The 23232-nt window shown below is 42.2% G+C and overlaps 1 protein-coding gene across 1 annotated transcript in view; it reads left to right on the plus strand.

Moving 5' to 3' along the window:
- Nucleotides 1-8962: 8962 nt before the first annotated feature.
- Nucleotides 8963-23232, plus strand: part of LOC118376059 (myosin phosphatase Rho-interacting protein-like) — a 110677-nt gene continuing 96407 nt past the window's right edge. The window contains exon 1 of the mRNA XM_052493714.1: nucleotides 8963-9841. Coding sequence (XP_052349674.1) covers nucleotides 9719-9841 — 123 coding nt within the window. The 5' untranslated portion in view covers nucleotides 8963-9718. The remainder of the gene's footprint in view (nucleotides 9842-23232) is intronic.

The raw sequence follows: 23232 nt of genomic DNA on the forward strand, positions 1-23232 counted from the left end.
CTGTATTATGACAGACCAGGTCGATATACTGTCTCTATTATATTATGACAGACCAGCTAGATCTACTGTCTATTTTATTATGACAGACCAGCTAGATCTACTGTCTCTATTATATTATGACAGACCAGCTAGATATACTGTCTCTATTGTATTATGACAGCATAGCTAGATCTACTATATCTATTATATTATGACAGACCAGCTAGATCTAGTGTCTCTATTATATTATGACAGACCAACTAAATCTACTGTCTCTATTATATTTTGACAGACCAGGTAGATCTACTGTCTCTATTATATTATGACAGACCAGCTAGATCTACTGTGTCTATTATATTTTGACAGACCAGGTAGATCTACTGTCTCTATTATAATATGACAGACCAGCTAGATCTACTGTCTCTATTATACTATGACAGACCAGCTAGATCTACTGTCTCTATTATATTATGACAGACCAGCTAGATCTACTGTCTCTATGTCTCTATTATGGTATGACAGAACAGCTACATCTACTGTCTCTATTGTATTATGACAGACCAGCTAGATCTACTGTCTCTATTGTATTATGACAGACCAGCTAGATCTACTGTCTCTATTATATTATGAGAGACCAGGTAGATATACAGACTCCATTATAAAATGACAGACCAGCTAAATCTATTCTCGCTATTGTATTATGACAGACCAGCTAGATAAATTGTCTCTATTATAATATGACAGACCAACTAAATCTACTGTCTCTATTATATTTTGACAGACCAGCCAGATCTACTGTGTCTATTATATTATGACAGACCAGCTAGATCTACTGTCTATTATATTATGACAGACCAGCTAGATATACTGTCTATTTTATTATGACAGACCAGCTAGATCTACTGTCTCTATTATATTATGACAGATCAGCTAGATCTACTGTCTCTATTATATTATGACAGACCAGCTAGATCTACTGTCCCTATTATACTATGACAGACCAGCTAGATCTACGGTCTCTATTATATTATGACAGACCAGCTAGATAAATTGTCTCTATTATAATATGACAGACCAGCTATATCAATTATCTCTATTATAATATGACAGACCAGCTAAATCTACTGTCTCTATTATAATATGACAGACCAGCTAGATCTACTGTCTCTATTATATTATGACAGACCAGCTAGATCTACTGTCTCTATGTCTCTATTATGGTATGACAGAACAGCTAAATCTACTGTCTCTATTGTATTATGACAGACCAGCTAGATCTACTGTCTCTATTATATTATGACAGACCAACTAAATCTACTGTCTCTATTATATTTTGACAGACCAGGTAGATCTACTGTCTCTATTGTATTATGACAGACCAGCTAGATCTACTGTCTCTATTATATTATGACAGACCAGCTAGATCTACTGTCTCTATTATATTATGACAGACCAGCTAGATCTACTGTCTCTATTATATTATGACAGACCAGCTAGATCTACTGTCTCTATTATATTATGACAGACCAGCTAGATCTACTGTCTCTATTATATTATGACAGACCAACTAAATCTACTGTCTCTATTATATTATGACAGACCAACTAAATCTACTGTCTCTATTATATTTTGACAGACCAGGTAGATCTACTGTCTCTATTATATTATGACAGACCAGCTAGATCTACTGTCTCTATTATATTATGACAGACCAGCTAGATCTACTGTCTCTATTATATTATGACAGACCAGCTAGATCTACTGTCTCTATTATATTATGACAGACCAGCTAGATCTACTGTCTCTATTATATTATGACAGACCAGCTAGATCTACTGTCTCTATTATAAAATGACAGACCAGGTAGATCTACTGTCTCTATTATATTATGAAAGACCAGCTAAATCTACTGTCTCTATGTCTCTATTATGCTATGACAGACCAGCTAAATCTACTGTCTCTATTGTATTATGACAGACCAGCTAGATCTACTATCTCTATTGTATTATCACAGACCAGCTAGATCTACTGTGTCTATTATATTATGACAGACCAGCTAGATCTACTGTCTCTTCTGTATTATGACAGACCAGGTCGATATACTGTCTCTATTATATTATGACAGACCAGGTCGATATACTGTCTCTATTATATTATGACAGACCAGCCAGATCTACTGTGTCTAATATATTATGACAGACCAGCTAGATCTACTGTCTATTATATTATGACAGACCAGCTAGATATACTGTCTATTTTATTATGACAGACCAGCTAGATCTACTGTCTCTATTGTATTATGACAGACCAGCTAGATCTACTGTCTCTATTATATTATGAGAGACCAGGTAGATATACCGACTCCATTATAAAATGACAGACCAGCTAGATCTATTCTCGCTATTGTATTATGACAGACCAGCTAGATAAATTGTCTCTATTATAATATGACAGACCAGCTATATCAATTATCTCAATTATAATATGACAGACCAGCTAGATCTACAGTCTCTATTATAATATGACAGACCAGCTAGATCTACTGTCTCTATTATATTATGACAGACCAGCTAGATCTACTGTCTCTATGTCTCTATTATGGTATGACAGAACAGCTAAATCTACTGTCTCTATTATATTATGACAGACCAGCTAGATCTACTGTCTCTATTGTATTATGACAGACCAGCTAGATCTACTGTCTCTATTATATTATGACAGACCAGGTAGATCTACTGACTCTATTATATTATGACAGACCAACTAAATCTACTGTCTCTATTATATTATGACAGACCAGCTAAATCTACTGTCTCTATTATATTTTGACAGACCAGCTAGATCTACTGTCTCTATTATATTATGACAGACCAGCTAGATCTACTGTCTCTATTATATTTTGACAGACCAGGTAGATCTACTGTCCCTATTTATTATGACAGACCAGCTAGATCTACTGTCTCTATTATATTATGACAGACCAGCTAGATCTACGGTCTCTATTATATTATGACAGACCAGCTAGATCTACTGTCTCTATTATAAAATGACAGACCAGGTAGATATACTGTCTCTATTATATTATGAAAGACCAGCTAAATCTACTGTCTCTATGTCTCTATTATGCTATGACAGACCAGCTAAATCTACTGTCTCTATTGTATTATGACAGACCAGCTAGATCTACTATCTCTATTGTATTATCACAGACCAGCTAGATCTACTGTGTCTATTATATTATGACAGACCAGCTAGATCTACTGTCTCTTCTATATTATGACAGACCAGCTAGATATACTGTCTCTATTATATTATGACAGACCAGGTCGATATACTGTCTCTATTATATTATGACAGACCAGCCAGATCTACTGTGTCTAATATATTATGACAGACCAGCTAGATCTACTGTCTATTATATTATGACAGACCAGCTATATATACTGTCTATTTTATTATGACAGACCAGCTAGATCTACTGTCTCTATTGTATTATGACAGACCAGCTAGATCTACTGTCTCTATTATATTATGAGAGACCAGGTAGATATACAACTCCATTATAAAATGACAGACCAGCTAGATCTATTCTCGCTATTGCATTATGACAGACCAGCTAGATCAATTGTCTCTATTATAATATGACAGACCAGCTAGATCTACTGTCTCTATTATAATATGACAGAAAAGTAGATCTACTGTCTAAATTATAGTATGACAGACCAGCTCGATCTATTGTCTCATTTATAATATGACATTATGACAGACCAGCTAGATCTACTGTCTCTATTGTATTATGACAGACCAGCTAGAGTCTACTATCTCTATTTTTATATTATGACAGACCAGCTAGATCTAGGTGTTCTATTAGGGATGATTATGACAGACCAACTAAATCTACTGTCTCTATTATATTTTCATAGACCAGGTAGATCTACTGTCATCTATTATATTATGACAGACCAGCTAGATCTACTGTCTCTATTATATTATGACAGACCAGCTAAATCTACTGTCTCTATTGTATTATGACAGACCAGCTAGATCTACTGTCTCTATTGTATTATGACAGACCAGCTAGATCTACTGTCTCTATTATATTATGACAGACCAGGTCGATATACTGTCCCTATTATATTATGACAGAGCAGGTAGATATACTGTCTCTATTATATTATGACAGACCAGCTAGACCTACTGTGTCTATTATATTATGACACCCCAAACCCCAAGGCCTATTCAAGGTTGGAACCATCCAAACCTAAGGGCATGCGGGTGCAGGCAGCATCGGTTGAAAAGCATGCATTTGGTTTTACTCGCGTTTAAGAGCAGTTGGAGGCCCGGAAGGAGTGCTGTATGGCATTGAAGCCCACCCCAAGGTTGGATAGCACAGTGTCCAATGACGGGCCGAAAATATAGAATGGTGTATACTGTCCCTATTATATTATGACAGAGCAGGTAATATACTGTCTCTATTATATTATGACAGACCAGCTAAACCCTACTGTGTCTATTATATACACCCCAAACCCCAAGGCCTACTTCCAAACCCACCCCAAACCCCAAGGCCTACTACCAAACCCACCCCAAACCCCAAGGCCTACTTCCAAACCCACCCCAAACCCCAAGGCCTACTTCCAAACCCACCCCAAACCCCAAGGCCTACTACCAAACTCACCCCAAACCCCAAGGCCTACTTCCAAACCTACCCCAAACCCCAAGGCCTACTTCCAAACCCACCCCAAACCCCAAGGCCTACTTCCAAACCCACCCCAAACCCCAAGGCCTACTTCCAAACCCACCCCAAACCCCAAGGCCTACTTCCAAACCCACCCCAAACCCCTTGGCTCTAGATCTACAAGGATTGGATAGGAACATGCATATGGAAAAGACACCACTTAACAACTTAACCACCTAAAGAGCAAACACTTCTATTTTACTCCTACACTCTAGAAAAAAAGGTGCTATCTAGAACCAAATGGGTTCTTTGGCTGTACCCATAGAATAACCTTTTGAAGAACCCCATTTGTTTCCAAGTAGAAGCCTTTTGGGTTCCAGGTAGAACCTGTTCCACAAAGGGTTCTACATGGAACCAAAAAAAGCTATACATGTAACCAAAAAGGGTTCTCTATGGGGACAACCGCAGAACCCTTTTTACTCGTCACACTGACAATATTACTAAAATATAGCCACACCAGTAGCCCCAATCATGTACAGTCACTGTATACAAAAGACAATACACACAACATCCCCCTCTACTCGATGTATATCCCTGTCTTTCCCCTGTGGATGTGAGCCTCCAGGGTTTTGCAGGGTGAGTGTGGTGGCACTGATGACACACTGGCCATGTAAAGAGTGTCTGAGGAAAACACAGAAAAATACCTTGGCCGGACCAAGTTGCCTGTTGCCACAAAATGCCTTTCTGTCACCTCGAGGCTAGTCACTAAATGCCCCTCAGGATAGTCACTAAATGCCCCCAGGATAGTCATTAAATGCCCCCCAGGATAGTCATTAAATGCCCCCCCAGGATAGTCACTAAATGCCCCCCCAGGATAGTCACTAAATGCCTCCAGGATAGTCACTAAATGCCTCCAGGATAGTCACTAAATGCCTCCAGGATAGTCAGTAAATGCCTCCAGGATAGTCAGTAAATGCCTCCAGGATAGTCACTAAATGCCTCCAGGATAGTCACTAAATGCCTCCAGGATAGTCATTAAATGCCTCCAGGATAGTCACTAAATGCCTCCAGGATAGTCACTAAATGCCTCCAGGATAGTCATTAAATGCCTCCAGGATAGTCACTAAATGCCTCCAGGATAGTCACTAAATGCTTCCAGGATAGTCATTAAATGCCTCCAGGATAGTCACTAAATGCCTCCAGGATAGTCACTAAATGCCTCCAGGATAGTCATTAAATGCCTCCAGGACAGTCACTAAATGCCTCCAGGACAGTCACTAAATGCCTCCAGGATAGTCATTAAATGCCTCCAGGACAGTCACTAAATGCCTCCAGGACAGTCACTAAATGCCTCCAGGACAGTCACTAAGTGCCTCCAGGACAGTCATTAAATGCCTCCAGGACAGTCACTAAGTGCCTCCAGGACAGTCATTAAATGCCTCCAGGATACTTGCACTGTGTCACACCCAGGATAGTCCCTGGGTACCCCTAGGAAGGAAATGGGGACATAAACACATGACCTTACCCACCCTATACAATAAGAAATATAACTTATCGTGACACCAATTCTCATTAACAAAAGTTATATGCATGCTCTGTATGCAGGCACCACAGCACAGCACAACCAAAGCATTGGTAGGTTGACACATGTTATCGCCTGGTTAACAAATAGGCTAGATGGCTACAGCACACACACACACACACACACACACACACACACACACACACACACACACACACACACACACACACACACACACACACACACACACACACACACACACACACACACACACACACACACACACACACACACACACACACACACACCTGTAATCTGAGTTATTCTCGATTCACTTACAGTTTGCGTCAGGCAATAATCCTCTGTTGTTTTCCAGGTTCAGTTAGGTAAACTATCTATGCCTCTATCCCTTCGTCCATTCAAATGTATTATCTCTGTCTGAAAATAAGCTTATTGTGAACATCAGAACTATTCAGACGCTTACTTGTCACTGATTAATGAATAAGTTACCAATCAGTTTTTAAAGTAGCAAAACTGTGAGAAAGGGTGGTGTGGTGTGATGTGCTAGTTACTGCAATTGAACTGCAATTGTGTAACTAAATGCCAAACGTATTACTTCATCGCACTCCATCTACACTGTGTCAACAAAATAATTGAACAACAATGTGAACAGATTCTACAGTTGTGTGCCTTGTTGATTGTCGCATTATTAGTAGGCATATATAGTGCCCAAAATCTATTTTAGAAGGTTCACTATGGGCATGCAGACTTTGTTGATAACAAGTAGGCTACCTCTGTATGCAGATGTTATCATTGACATCTGAGGACTAATTAACAGTGTGGTGGAAAAACCACTAAGAAGGCAGTCCGATCTCAATATACTAAAACTTTATTTGAACATGTGTGGGGGAAAACCAATTCGATTCATTCTCATTTTATAAAGACCGAGGATGGGTGGGGTGTTTCACATACCCTTCGAATGAGTGCGGTAGTTCTGCTTATCGTCGCAGATAGTAGGACAGACTTATGATACTAGACTGTAGCAATATTACAATGGTACGTGAAAGATCTGGGATTTTCAGGGATGTGTCAGAAACCACGACTTGAAAACTCTTCGCATTGAAAGAATGTCTGTGTAAATTGGATGTTACATGTTCAGCAACAGAAAAGCTGAGCTTATAATCACAGAAGACACGTTGATGCCCATCACTTAATAGCCTTGAGGATGGCAAAGTTGACAGACAGCATAAAATATGACAACATGGTGTCACAGTTGAAAAATGCTTTAGTATGCTAACTTGAAGCAGTTTAAGTTGAAATGGTGCTGGTGTAGCAGAGGCAGGGCTCCTGTTGTCTTTGTGATGACTGTCACTCCATGGTTCTAAATCAGTTGTTGTTTAGTGTTGAAAACGTTAACTTGCTTATCCATGCTGCAGGTGATAAGAACGGCTTGTTTACATGCAGTATTGGCTTTGTCACCGGACAGATGTTGCTCTCTGGTTTTGTGATGAAACAAACGTATCTGTTGTTGAATTTATTCCGCCACTGTGTGATTGTTGTCTTTTTGTTGTCGCGGCCTTATTGTATATCACGGTGGCGTGTGAACTAATGGGCTATAGAGCAAACAACACAATTAGCACAAGGTTGTAGGTTGTAATATGGCTTTTTTACTGCCTTGGCTTGGCTTCCTCAGAGATTTTACCAAGCACCGCTACTGGTTTTGTCCCTGGTACTTATTCCATTAGCTATTGATCCTGGGTTGGCTTGGCTTCCTCAGAGATTTTATCAAGCACCGCTACTGGTTTTGTCCCTGGTACTTATTCCATTAGCTATTGATCCTGGGTTGGCTTGGCTTCCTCAGAGATTTTATCAAGCACCGCTACTGGTTTTGTCCCTGGTACTTATTCCACTAGCTATTGATCCTGGCTTGGCTTGGCTTCCTCAGAGATTTTACCAAGCACCGCTACTGGTTTTCTCCCTGATACTTATTCCATTAGCTATTGATCCTGGGTTGGCTTGGCTTCCTCAGAGATTTTACCAAGCACCGCTACTGGTTTTCTCCCTGATACTTATTCCATTAGCTATTGATCCTGGGTTGGCTTCAGGATAGGATAACAGAAGAGAAATCTGATTCTAGATCCGTTTCAGAGGCACAAATGGTAATTGGAGCTCTCCGTGTGGCCAATGGTTTATATATACTAGAAGAATAGTAAGGGGGCGCTATTTCGAAGCCACCACTCCTCCATTTTACTACTGTCCCATCGTTGTAACAATGATTTTAGAAGCAATAGAAAAACATTTGTTTTTGCCACGTTTAATCGATTACAAACACCTTAATGCATAATGCTATTAAATTATATTATGTGAGCTTAACATATGAATAAAAACATTTAGAAATACATTTTCCTTAAAGTATACTTTTTTTTAGATTATTAATGTTACTGTCCCCACTACAACAACAAAATACATACAATACATTTACTTTTGTCCTTGAAACATTGAATTTAAATAATGTAGAATTCACTTCATTCCTATGAGGACTGCATCTTCTGCAGAATACCAATATGGCCGACTGGTAATTCAAAGCCTGTCATTGGCCAACACATAGCGTTCTAGTGTTTATTTATAATTGTTTCGTCCCCATCCTTAGCAAGATGGCGTTGTAGAGCAACTATCGCGAGATACCATGACAATTCCATCAGAAAATCTGTGCGTCCGCGACCTCCCTCCCATTGGTTAAGAGATCTCCCGGAAGAAAAAAAAAGAAGAAAAATGAACCCAGGGGCGCTGCTATCCATGGAAACCAAAACCGAAAAACTCGTGTGTGCTTCAATGATTGTGTAAGAAGCGCTTCGTCTGAGTACTACTATGTGTCAGCGGGGAGTTAATTACGCAGAAGCTTTGTATTCCACACTACCTAAATACCTAGCTAGGCGAGAGGATTTTATTACCCAGCTTGCGAGCCAGTGAATAAACAGTCGTGATAAACTTCGCAAAGAGTTACTGTTACGTTTGTAGCTAGTTAGCGCTTGCTAGCCAGCTACCTCCACTTTTGTGATTTTTTTTTCCTCCTTTCAATGGGTGTAACTTAGGTTACCACCCGATGGAAGCTGTTACCTTGGAGCTTGAGGCTGCTAACACTGCAATTTCTATTTTTGTGGTTCGCACAATAACATTGGCTAGTTAGCTAACTATCGATTACAACCAAAACTACCTTGTTACTCGCTTGCCTTTGTGGATACAGGACATGGACTGAATAACGCACACGAATGGTGTCGTCTAGCAGTCAATATTGGATAATGTACATTGGGTACAACTAAACAACACAAGACCTTTGAATATGGATTGTGTGTGTGTGTGAACTCGAGACCGCTTGTTATTGGGATGATCATGCAATTGGATTGCTGGGACAATGTGCCAAATTGGATGAAATAAACGTAACTAAAGAAAACAACGGAATTAAACACTTGTCTACATTTTTTGTATTCTTTTTTTTTTCTTTCACGTTTGCATTTTACGGTGAACGGAGGCGAAATACAATGTCTACGGCAAAAGACAACTCTTGCAGGAAATTCCAGGCGAACATTTTCAATAAAAGTAAATGTCAGAATTGCTTCAAACCTCGGGAGTTGCATCTCTTGACCGATCAAGATCTGAATCAGGTAATGCGTTGTTATTGTGGTGCTGTTGCCACATTGTAGCATAGGTGCTTGTAACGTGAACTCGTTGCTAATCTAGCTACAATATAACCATTTGGGCGTGTCGAGCTTGCTGTTTGCTGGCAGGTTATGTAATAATTGAATTAGACAGTTAGCTAGTCAAACTTGCAATGGAACTTCGCATAGTATTGTAGGTTTTTATACCAGAGTTTTAAAACGGTGACACAGTGTTGACCTATTTCATGCTGTCTACTTTGAAATCCTAAAATCAAATCAGATTTTATTGGTCACATACACCATATTTAGCAGATGTTATTGCGGCTGTAGCGAATTCCTCAAGTCTATTAATCAGCTTTCGTATTGCCAATAGTGTGTGTGTTTGTAAGACATTCAGGCTGTATCCTCATTCAGTAACTGTTTACCCTGCTTCAGCCTGACAAACTAAGGTGTGGTTCTGATGGGAAGAACCAGTGTTTCTCGCAATCATCAACCACTGGTTCAAATGTAGGAATATGATGTGATAATATGACAATGGTGGAAAGCCACAGATGAACATTTTAGATTTGAATAGATGGATGAACCAGGTTTTTGGCTAGGTTCTGGTTAGAAATAACATTTTATAACTGGCAAATTCACACCACCCATCCAAAAGGAGGAATCAGCTGACCCATCATGGGTCCTGACCCAATATTTGGGAGACATTGACCTGAACAATCCCCTTGTCCCATAGGGCTGGCATTGGCAAGCAGGGTCACCAGCTGACTCAGGGGCATTGTCTGCCACACACAGATATCTGTGGACGCAAACAATACGATGGTGCCCTTCTGAATGTGACCCCGGCCGTGGGTTCTCTGCAGCTGAGCTGACTCAAGATTAGGGGTGTAGTGGTTCACCAAACCCATTGTTTGGTACTTACTGCGGTTTCGGGGTCACAGTTCAGTTTCAGTGAACAGCGGGAAAATGAAATGCAAAATATGTTTTTTGTTTATTTATTAAAATCCAAAGTGTTGTTATTCCTGACTCCATACAAGATCATCAGTTGTATAATGCATGATCCAAGTCAAATCACATAAGAGCACCATAAGGAATAACAACACTGGACTTTCTTAAATGAAAAAACACAATTACTCATCAACTATGCATCATACGGAGATGATTTCTGTATTTTGAAAGTTACATATCTTGAAAACCTGATTGCTGACAAATGCAACACGGGTTCATTGGCCAACTCATTGACAACATTGACTTTAGCTTGCATACATAGAGCGGGGTACTTCCTGTTTATTGAAATGGGTGCGAGAAGGAGAAGTTTATAACGTGGTTCGAGCACTTTCACAAGGTACTGAAAACCCCTGTTCTTAACCACTGAGATTGGGTGCATATCTGTGGCTATTAGCATACCTTTCTCTCTAGTAATTCTATTTGACCCGGTCAGAATCGGCTGCGGACGGGGTGCTTGAATGCAGAGGGGAGAAGTTCATTATTATTATTGATATTTTTTGCGTTTTCATCTTGCTTCGGTTTCTGTGTAAATGTGTCTACGTATTTGAGGTGTTGGCAGCTGCACAGGCTGGTTGAGCAGTGGCAACATATACCCTCTATGCCCTTCGCTGTTGTAATCTACTGGGAAGTCGAAATGTTCCCAAACTAGAGGTTTAACCGATGATGAAGATCCTCCTGGTTTATCCACCACTCTCTAGTTCCCCACTGCGCCTCACAATAGGACAGGTTTGAAATGGGCCAGTTAAGATTCACATTTTTGATTACAATGTGCACATTGGCTCTAGTTGTTTTTAACGGAATGGTCTGAGATGGGTTTTTTTCATCTCACAAGTTACTAGAGGCATACAATGCAGCGTTAGTTTCTTTTTTAAAACTCTATTGTTTTTCTGTATTCATCCGATTCCTAGTGCGGACCAGAGGTACCGACCGGATTTGGTACCAATACATGGACTGTTACACTCCTGCTTCCAAGATGTTGGTACACAACTGAAAATGTGAAGCTCTAGACTCAAGTACACACACAAAGTCATGGTCATGTATGTGGACTTGAGTACATACACAAAGTCATGGTCATGTATGTGGACTTGAGTACATACACAAAGTCATGGTCATGTATGTGGACTTGAGTACATACACAAAGTCATGGTCATGTATGTGGACTTGAGTACATACAAAGTCATGGTCATGTATGTGGACTTGAGTACACACACAAAGTCATGGTCATGTATGTGGACTTGAGTACATACACAAAGTCATGGTCATGTATGTGGACTTGAGTACACACACAAAGTCATGGTCATGTATGTGGACTTGAGTACACACACAAAGTCATGGTCATGTATGTGGACTTGAGTACACACACAAAGTCATGGTCATGTATGTGGACTTGAGTACATACACAAAGTCAAAGTGGACATACAAAGTCATGGTCATGTATGTGGACTTGAGTACACACACAAAGTCATGGTCATGTATGTGGACTTGAGTACACACACAAAGTCATGGTCATGTATGTGGACTTGAGTACACACACAAAGTCATGGTCATGTATGTGGACTTGAGTACATACACAAAGTCATGGTCATGTATGTGGACTTGAGTACACACACAAAGTCATGGTCATGTATGTGGACTTGAGTACACACACAAAGTCATGGTCATGTATGTGGACTTGAGTACACACACAAAGTCATGGTCATGTATGTGGACTTGAGTACACACACAAAGTCATGGTCATGTATGTGGACTTGAGTACATACACAAAGTCATGGTCATGTATGTGGACTTGAGTACATACACAAAGTCATGGTCATGTATGTGGACTTGAGTACATACACAAAGTCATGGTCATGTATGTGGACTTGAGTACATACAAAGTCATGGTCATGTATGTGGACTTGAGTACACACACAAAGTCATGGTCATGTATGTGGACTTGAGTACACACACAAAGTCATGGTCATGTATGTGGACTTGAGTACATACACAAAGTCATGGTCATGTATGTGGACTTGAGTACATACACAAAGTCATGGTCATGTATGTGGACTTGAGTACACACACAAAGTCATGGTCATGTATGTGGACTTGAGTACATACACAAAGTCATGGTCATGTATGTGGACTTGAGTACACACACAAAGTCATGGTCATGTATGTGGACTTGAGTACATACACAAAGTCATGGTCATGTATGTGGACTTGAGTACATACACAAAGTCATGGTCATGTATGTGGACTTGAGTACATACACAAAGTCATGGTCATGTATGTGGACTTGAGTACATACACAAAGTCATGGTCATGTATGTGGACTTGAGTACATACACAAAGTCATGGTCATGTATGTGGACTTGAGTACATACAAAGTCATGGTCATGTATGTGGACTTGAGTACACACACAAAGTCATGGTCATGTATGTGGACTTGAGTACATACACAAAGTCATGGTCATGTATGTGGACTTGAGTACATACACAAAGTCATGGTCATGTATGTGGACTTGAGTACATACACAAAGTCATGGTCATGTATGTGGACTTGAGTACATACACAAAGTCATGGTCATGTATGTGGACTTGAGTACACACACGAAGTCATGGTCATGTATGTGGACTTGAGTACATACACAAAGTCATGGTCATGTATGTGGACTTGAGTACACACACAAAGTCATGGTCATGTATGTGGACTTGAGTACATACACAAAGTCATGGTCATGTATGTGGACTTGAGTACATACACAAAGTCATGGTCATGTATGTGGACTTGAGTACACACACAAAGTCATGGTCATGTATGTGGACTTGAGTACACACACAAAGTCATGGTCATGAGTACATACACAAAGTCATGGTCATGTATGTGGACTTGAGTACATACACAAAGTCATGGTCATGTATGTGGACTTGAGTACACACACAAAGTCATGGTCATGTATGTGGACTTGAGTACATACACAAAGTCATGGTCATGTATGTGGACTTGAGTACATACACAAAGTCATGGTCATGTATGTGGACTTGAGTACATACACAAAGTCATGGTCATGTATGTGGACTTGAGTACATACACAAAGTCATGGTCATGTATGTGGACTTGAGTACATACACAAAGTCATGGTCATGTATGTGGACTTGAGTACACACACAAAGTCATGGTCATGTATGTGGACTTGAGTACACACACAAAGTCATGGTCATGTATGTGGACTGGAGTACACACACAAAGTCATGGTCATGTATGTGGACTTGAGTACATACACAAAGTCATGGTCATGTATGTGGACTTGAGTACACATCCGTTAGAAACAAAGCACCGTCAAGTCTTTGGTTGAAATGACACGTTTCCAGTCCAAAAAATAAGCTTATCTCGCCTTTTCCTTCAGCCAGCGAAGTAGTGAATGAGAAGATCTGTCTTCCAGATCGTTAGCTAGTCTCGCTTGTATCCTGTAATTGATCCCATGCGATGATGTCCAGATGGGCCCTTGAACGTGGCTTTAAGAACAGCAACAACAGCAAGCGGTCCTCTCCTCCGACGAGACTGTGCGTGAGGATGTGTGTGTTTGTGTGTGACGGCCTGCTTGTGATTACTGCGGGGTTAACCCCTTCCAACCCGGACTGCTGAGTCAGGCATAGAATCTTAAAGTGATTTACATCACTTTCTTAATCTCACTGAGATGCAGCCCTCCTCTCTCGGTTAGTGCTATCCGGAATCCTTGGGAGGGCTATACACTAACCTTAACCCTTAAACATAACCCTTACCTATAACCTTTACCCAACCCTAACACTTACCAAACCATTTTTTTTAATTTCAACGTCAATGGGGATGACATCAACGTTGGGACGTCCCAAGGATCCCCTTTAGACTGTCCTTTATGATGTCACAGGTGGAGCCAGAGATGCTTCTGTTCGCTGCTCTCTCTATACAGGGCTGGAAATGACTTGGTCTCATACCGGACGAATCTTAACCTGACAACATAAACAATAATCTTCTACGCTAGCTAGGCCTGCTTTCATTAAATAAAAAAACACTTTAAAAGAACCACATTCTATCCCAAATCCATTCTGAGAAACTAGCCATGACATTGACCGCCATTTTCGACAAGACAATGTAAACATTATTGAAGACTGTAGGCTATCTGCTCGCTCATATTATTTAATGACTTCTTTTGGGATGAGTGGACCAAATGGAAATAGCAGGAAAGTGGAAGTGTAGAAATCATAAGTGAAACATGGAGGGTGGTTCCTCTTCCCTCCACTGGGCTGCTAGTAAGTAGATGACTCGAGGTCGGGGTGCTTCCATGTTGTCCTAATGAAGTTGAAACACTGAATGACTCCAAGAGAAGCTCTCGTTTAGTCTCACTGAATTTGAGCCCTATATTACAAAACAAGTTATTTTGAATCTGATTCTGGACATGAAGGAAAATGGAGTTGCTGAGCTCAATCTTTCACTCTCCTGTCATTTGACCAAACCTCCCTCATGATTGCAACATTGAGAAGAGAAAAAACAAAACAATATTCCCAGCCCACATGGATAAGTTATCTGAAGGAAAAGAAACAGAATGTGGAGGAACAGTATCCAATGTAAACAATCTCTTTGTTAAACACCGCAATGATGGGAGGAAGGTGGAACCGTGGGAGGAGAGGGGCGTCAAAGCAGATTCCGTCTTTGGCAGTTAGTTTAGTGAGAAAAATGACTTATTTCCCTGATGTGTAGACCTAGGTCTAGATGCCTCCAAGCTCATATGATGATGTGTGCCAGAGAGAGCACTTTGTATGTTCTTTTGAGAGAGGAGAGAGCCTAGATCCAGAAAAACAACCCTTAATATCTATCGCTGAGCTACACTGCCCTGTCGTTCCCGAGGCATCGGAGAGGGGGACAAAACACTCAGGATAGATGGTGGTGAGGGAGGTATAGACAGAGGGATTTCAGAGAGGGTGGTGGCTGGGTGAGTGAGTGAGCAGAAACAGTCTGGGAGAGGTGGTAGGAGACGAGGTGGTAGGAGACGAGTATAGAGGGAAGGAGAGAGAAGAGAACTCAGGGAGGAGGTGTTGGGAGCAGGGGTATGGCAAGAGTTTGGAGGGAGGAAGATAACTCAAGGAGGAGGTGTTGGGAGCAGGGGTATGGCAAGAGTTTGGAGGGAGGAAGAGAACTCAGGGAGGAGGTGTTGGGAGCAGGGGTATGGCAAGAGTTTGGAGGGAGGAAGAGAACTCAGGGAGGAGGTGGTGGTGGGGGCAGGAGTTTGGGGGGAGGAAGGAGAGAGAAGAGAACTCAGGGAGGTGGTGGTGGTGGTGGGGGCAGGAGTTTGGGGGGAGGAAGGAGAGGAAGAGAACTCAGGGTGGTGGTGGGGGCAGGAGTTTGGGGGAGGAAGGAGAGGAAGAGCTTGGGAAAGGAAGTGCGGGGTCGGGCTTGAAACTGGAGCAGAGTTTCCCAGAGGTTACTCTCACCGGTGGAGACCAGACTTCTAGGATACACATACATTGATCTCAATTCCACATGGTCCAGAATCATGTATGTTAGATCTATGCGTTCCATATCTATTCCAGAATGACCAAGGCTCTGCAATAGTTTTACTTGGCTAGCAGGAGTAAGGTGGACAATCGGACTACACAGTACATTTGAATGGACTTTTTAGCATGGCTCTGAAATGAGTGGAGGAGAGAGGAAGCCCCCTCAGTCATTAAGGGCCCCTTGGTCTGTAGTGGGGAGGAAATGGAGAGTTGTGTTGAATCCCAATAACCCCCCACCCCCTCCCTGAGCCCTCCCCTTGTTTTCGACTCTCCCTTGGTGTGGGAGTGATACTCGAACGGAGCAGCTAGTGGTAGGGAGAGAGAAACGACCCCAGGGAATGGGACATCACTACATCAATCACACCAGAATCCGCTAATGGATATCCTACCACACAATTCAATGACGACGAGCCTTGTGTTTTTCACAGTGTCTGTACTGGAGGCAGTAACAGCACTCCTTATTTCTCATGCAACAAATGCATACCATGTGAGAACAGTAAAACAATAATGTAGCCGTCCTCTGTGGTTCAATGTGGAGTAGTAATGTAGCTGTTCAATGTGGAGTAGTAATGTGGCTGTTCAATGAGGAGTAGTAATGTGCCTGTTCAATGTGGAGTAGTAATGTGGCTGTTCAATGTGGAGTAGTAATGTGGCTGTTCAATGTGGAGTAGTAATGTGGCTGTTCAATGAGGAGTAGTAATGTAGCTGTTCAATGTGGAGTAGTAATGTGGAGTAGTAATGTAACTGTTCAATGTGGAGTAGTAATGTAGCTGTTCAATGTGGAGTAGTAATGTGGAGTAGTAATGTAGCTGTTCAATGTGGAGTAGTAATGTAGCTGTTCAATGTGGAGTAGTAATGTGGAGTAGTAATGTAGCTGTTCAATGTGGAGTAGTAATGTGGAGTAGTAATGTAGCTGTTCAATGTGGAGTAGTAATGTGGAGTAGTAATGTAGCTGTTCAATGTGGAGTAGTAATGTAGCTGTTCAATGTGGAGTAGTAATGTGGAGTAGTAATGTAGCTGTTCAATGTGGAGTAGTAATGGGGATGAATGATTAACCATTGGAAGTATTGTAGAACTATTAAAGCCTCTGTTCTGAACTAAAACAAATTAGTGCCTAAGAAAAGACGCCGTTACTATTGTTGTCTATTGGGATTGATTCTTAACCTCACTGCCGGTGGTCGGGCTTGCCTTGGGGGAGGGGGGGGGAGAGCTGAGAGGGGGCAGAAAGGTAATGGGAGGACCACTGTAGAGGAAGTGAGGCCTGTATGTGGAGGAAGAGTGCAAGGGTGTGTCTCTCCTCTCCTTTCCAGGCCTCCTGGCTCCTCAGGCCCACCAACATCATTATGGGCTACAAAGCTGCTCGTTCTCTCTACCTCTCCTTTTGTCTCTCTCTCATTCTCTGCTGTCAGTCTCTTTAACTCGTTCTCTCTACCTCTCCTTTTGTCTCTCTCTCATTCTCTCCTGTCAGTCTCTTTCTCACTCGTTCTCTCTACCTCTCCTTTTGTCTCTCTCTCATTCTCTCCTGTCAGTCTCTCACTCGTTCTCTCTACCTCTCCTTTTGTCTCTCTCTCATTCTCTCCTGTCAGTCTCTCTCACTCGTTCTCTCTACCTCTCCTTTTGTCTCTCTCTCATTCTCTCCTGTCAGTCTCTTTCTCACTCGTTCTCTCTACCTCTCCTTTTGTCTCTCTCTCATTCTCTCCTGTCAGTCTCTCTCACTCGTTCTCTCTACCTCTCCTTTTGTCTCTCTCTCATTCTCTCCTGTCAGTCTTTCTCACTCGTTCTCTCTACCTCTCCTTTTGTCTCTCTCTCATTCTCTCCTGTCAGTCTCTCTCACTCGTTCTCTCTACCTCTCCTTTTGTCTCTCTCTCATTCTCTCCTGTCAGTCTCTTTCTCACTCGTTCTCTCTACCTCTCCTTGTCTCTCTCTCACTCGTTCTCTCTACCTCTCCTTTTGTCTCTCTCTCATTCTCTCCTGTCAGTCTCTCTCACTCGTTCTCTCTACCTCTCCTTTTGTCTCTCTCTCATTCTCTCCTGTCAGTCTTTCTCACTCGTTCTCTCTACCTCTCCTTTTGTCTCTCTCTCATTCTCTCCTGTCAGTCTCTTTCTCACTCGTTCTCTCTACCTCTCCTTTTGTCTCTCTCTCATTCTCTCCTGTCAGTCTCTCTCACTCGTTCTCTCTACCTCTCCTTTTGTCTCTCTCTCATTCTCTCCTGTCAGTCTCTCTCACTCGTTCTCTCTACCTCTCCTTTTGTCTCTCTCTCATTCTCTCCTGTCAGTCTCTTTCTCACTCGTTCTCTCTACCTCTCCTTTTGTCTCTCTCTCATTCTCTCCTGTCAGTCTCTTTCTCACTCGTTCTCTCTACCTCTCCTTTTGTCTCTCTCTCATTCTCTCCTGTCAGTCTCTTTCTCACTCGTTCTCTCTACCTCTCCTTTTGTCTCTCTCTCACTCGTTCTCTCTACCTCTCCTTTTGTCTCTCTCTCATTCTCTCCTGTCAGTCTTTCTCACTCGTTCTCTCTACCTCTCCTTTTGTCTCTCTCTCATTCTCTCCTGTCAGTCTCTCTCACTCGTTCTCTCTACCTCTCCTTTTGTCTCTCTCTCATTCTCTCCTATCAGTCTCTTTCTCACTCGTTCTCTCTACCTCTCCTTTTGTCTCTCTCTCATTCTCTCCTGTCAGTCTCTCTCACTCGTTCTCTCTACCTCTCCTTTTGTCTCTCTCTCATTCTCTCCTGTCAGTCTCTCTCACTCGTTCTCTCTACCTCTCCTTTTGTCTCTCTCTCATTCTCTGCTGTCAGTCTCTTTCTCACTCGTTCTCTCTACCTCTCCTTTTGTCTCTCTCTCATTCTCTCCTATCAGTCTCTTTCTCACTCGTTCTCTCTACCTCTCCTTTTGTCTCTCTCTCATTCACTCCTGTCAGTCTCTTTCTCACTCGTTCTCTCTACCTCTCCTTTTGTCTCTCTCTCATTCTCTCCTATCAGTCTCTTTCTCACTCGTTCTCTCTACCTCTCCTTTTGTCTCTCTCTCATTCTCTCCTGTCAGTCTCTCTCACTCGTTCTCTCTACCTCTCCTTTTGTCTCTCTCTCATTCTCTCCTGTCAGTCTCTCTCACTCGTTCTCTCTACCTCTCCTTTTGTCTCTCTCTCATTCTCTCCTGTCAGTCTCTTTCACTCGTTCTCTCTACCTCTCCTTTTGTCTCTCTCTCATTCTCTCCTGTCAGTCTCTTTCTCACTCGTTCTCTCTACCTCTCCTTTTGTCTCTCTCTCACTCGTTCTCAATTCAATTCAATTCAATTCAAGGGCTTTATTGGCATGGGAAACATGTGTTAACATTGCCAAAGCAAGTGAGGTAGACAACATACAAAGTGAATATATAAAGTGAAAAACAACAAAAATTAACAGTAAACATTACACATACAACAGTTTCAAAACAGTAAAGACATTACAAATGTCATATTATATATATATATATATATATATATATATATACACAATGTACAAATAATTAAAGGACACAAGATAAAATAAATAAGCATAAATATGGGTTGTATTTACAATGGTGTTTGTTCTTCACTGGTTGCCCTTTTCTCGTGGCAACAGGTCACAAATCTTGCTGCTGTGATGGCACACTGTGGAATTTCACCCAGTAGGTATGGGAGTTTTTCAAAATTGGATATGTTTTCGAATTCTTTGTGGATCTGTGTGATCTGGGGAAATATGTCTCTCTAATATGGTCATACATTGGGCAGGAGGTTAGGAAGTGCAGCTCAGTTTCCACCTCATTTTGTGGGCAGTGAGCACATAGCCTGTCTTCTCTTGAGAGCCATGTCTGCCTACGGCGGCCTTTCTCAATAGCAAGGCTATGCTCACTGAGTCTGTACATAGTCAAAGCTTTCCTTAATTTTGGGTCAGTCACAGTGGTCAGGTATTCTGCCGCTGTGTACTCTCTGTGTAGGGCCAAATAGCATTCTAGTTTGCTCTGTTTTTTTGTTAATTCTTTCCAATGTGTTAAGTAATTATCTTTTTGTTTTCTCATGATTTGTTTGGGTCTAATTGTGCTGCTGTCCTGGGGCTCTGTAGGGTGTGTTTGTGTTTGTGAACAGAGCCCCAGGACCAGTTTGCTTAGGGGACTCTTCTCCAGGTTCATCTCTCTGTTTGTGATGGCTTTGTTATGGGAGGTTTGGGAATCGCTTCCTTTTAGGTGGTTGTAGAATGTAATGGCTCTTTTCTGGATTTTGATAATTAGTGGGTATCGGCCTAATTCTGCTCTGCATGCATTATTTGGTGTTCTACGTTGTACACGGAGGATATTTTTGCAGAATTCTGCGTGCAGAGTCTCAATTTGGTGTTTGTCCCATTTTGTGAAGTCTTGGTTGGTGAGCGGACCCCAGACCTCACAACCATAAAGGGCAATGGGCTCTAGTTCTCTCTACCTCTCCTTTTGTCTCTCTCTCATTCTCTCCTATCAGTCTCTTTCTCACTCGTTCTCTCTACCTCTCCTTTTGTCTCTCTCTCATTCTCTCCTGTCAGTCTCTCTCACTCGTTCTCTCTACCTCTCCTTTTGTCTCTCTCTCATTCTCTCCTGTCAGTCTCTCTCACTCGTTCTCTCTACCTCTCCTTTTGTCTCTCTCTCATTCTCTGCTGTCAGTCTCTTTCTCACTCGTTCTCTCTACCTCTCCTTTTGTCTCTCTCTCATTCTCTCCTATCAGTCTCTTTCTCACTCGTTCTCTCTACCTCTCCTTTTGTCTCTCTCTCATTCTCTCCTGTCAGTCTCTTTCTCACTCGTTCTCTCTACCTCTCCTTTTGTCTCTCTCTCATTCTCTCCTATCAGTCTCTTTCTCACTCGTTCTCTCTACCTCTCCTTTTGTCTCTCTCTCATTCTCTCCTGTCAGTCTCTCTCACTCGTTCTCTCTACCTCTCCTTTTGTCTCTCTCTCATTCTCTCCTGTCAGTCTCTCTCACTCGTTCTCTCTACCTCTCCTTTTGTCTCTCTCTCTCATTCTCTCCTATCAGTCTCTTTCTCACTCGTTCTCTCTACCTCTCCTTTTGTCTCTCTCTCATTCTCTCCTATCAGTCTCTTTCTCACTCGTTCTCTCTACCTCTCCTTTTGTCTCTCTCTCATTCTCTCCTGTCAGTCTCTCTCACTCGTTCTCTCTACCTCTCCTTTTGTCTCTCTCTCATTCTCTCCTGTCAGTCTCTCTCACTCGTTCTCTCTACCTCTCCTTTTGTCTCTCTCTCATTCTCTCCTGTCAGTCTCTTTCTCACTCGTTCTCTCTACCTCTCCTTTTGTCTCTCTCTCATTCTCTCCTGTCAGTCTCTTTCACTCGTTCTCTCTACCTCTCCTTTTGTCTCTCTCTCATTCTTTCCTGTCAGTCTCTCTCACTCGTTCTCTCTACCTCTCCTTTTGTCTCTCTCTCATTCACTCCTGTCAGTCTCTTTCTCACTCGTTCTCTCTACCTCTCCTTTTGTCTCTCTCTCATTCTCTCCTGTCAGTCTCTCTCACTTGTTCTCTCTACCTCTCCTTTTGTCTCTCTCTCATTCTCTCCTGTCAGTCTCTTTCTCACTCGTTCTCTCTACCTCTCCTTTTGTCTCTCTCTCACTCGTTCTCTCTACCTCTCCTTTTGTCTCTCTCTCATTCTCTCCTGTCAGTCTTTCTCACTCGTTCTCTCTACCTCTCCTTTTGTCTCTCTCTCATTCTCTCCTGTCAGTCTCTCTCACTCGTTCTCTCTACCTCTCCTTTTGTGTCTCTCTCTCATTCACTCCTGTCAGTCTCTTTCACTCGTTCTCTCTACCTCTCCTTTTGTCTCTCTCTCATTCTCTCCTGTCAGTCTCTTTCACTCGTTCTCTCTACCTCTCCTTTTGTCTCTCTCTCATTCTCTCCTGTCAGTCTCTTTCACTCGTTCTCTCTACCTCTCCTTTTGTCTCTCTCTCATTCTTTCCTGTCAGTCTCTCTCACTCGTTCTCTCTACCTCTCCTTTTGTCTCTCTCTCATTCTCTCCTGTTAGTCTCTTTCTCGATCGATCTGTTTCTCTCTGCAGCTGTCTCTCGACCAATGGAGAAATAGTTTACTATGCTATAAAACACCTCTTACCTGTGTGGTATGGGCTCATATGGGATCACATTGCCCATATAGCTATAATAATAGAATAGTATTTGTCCTATGTGTTTTTTTCATACCCCACTCCCTCTGAGGCGCCCTCGAAGAGTGGGGTCACATCCTGGGGTCGGCCATTATTGACGGTGACCCCGGAGCAATTTAGGGTTAAGTGCCTTGCTCAAGGGCACAACTGAAACAGCTCGGGGATTCGAACCAGTGACCTTTCGGTTTCTGTCCCACCGCTCTTAATTGCTAGGCTGTCTTCCACCCCTATATAGGATCTGAGGACAGGAAACATCCATTTTGGGTCGTGTCTGGTGTATGCTAATCATCAGTCTAAATGCCAGATTGTTCTTTTATTATATAATAACATTTGTACCCCTTTTTCACCCCAATTTCCTGGTTTCCAATTGGTAGTTAGTCTTGTCTCATTGTTGCAACTCTGTACGGACTCGGAAGAGACGAAGGTTGGGAGCCGTGAGTCCTCCGAAACGCGACCCAACCAAGACGTACTGCTTCTTGACACAATGCCCACTTAACCTTGAAGCCAGCCGCACCAATGTGTCAGAGGAAACACTGTACACCTGGCAACCGTGTCAGTGTGCACTGCACCCGGTCCACCACAGGGGTCGCTAGTGCACGATGGGACAAGGACATCCCTGCTGGCCAAACCCTCCCCTGACCCAGACGACGCCGGGCTAATTGTGCGCCACCCCATGGGTCTCCCGGTCGCGGCCGGCTGCGACAGAGCCTGGACTCTCTAACCCAGAATCTCTAGTGGCACAGCTAGC

The sequence above is a fragment of the Oncorhynchus keta genome, chromosome 3 (assembly GCF_023373465.1).
Source record: "Oncorhynchus keta strain PuntledgeMale-10-30-2019 chromosome 3, Oket_V2, whole genome shotgun sequence".
Lineage (NCBI taxonomy): Eukaryota > Metazoa > Chordata > Actinopteri > Salmoniformes > Salmonidae > Oncorhynchus > Oncorhynchus keta.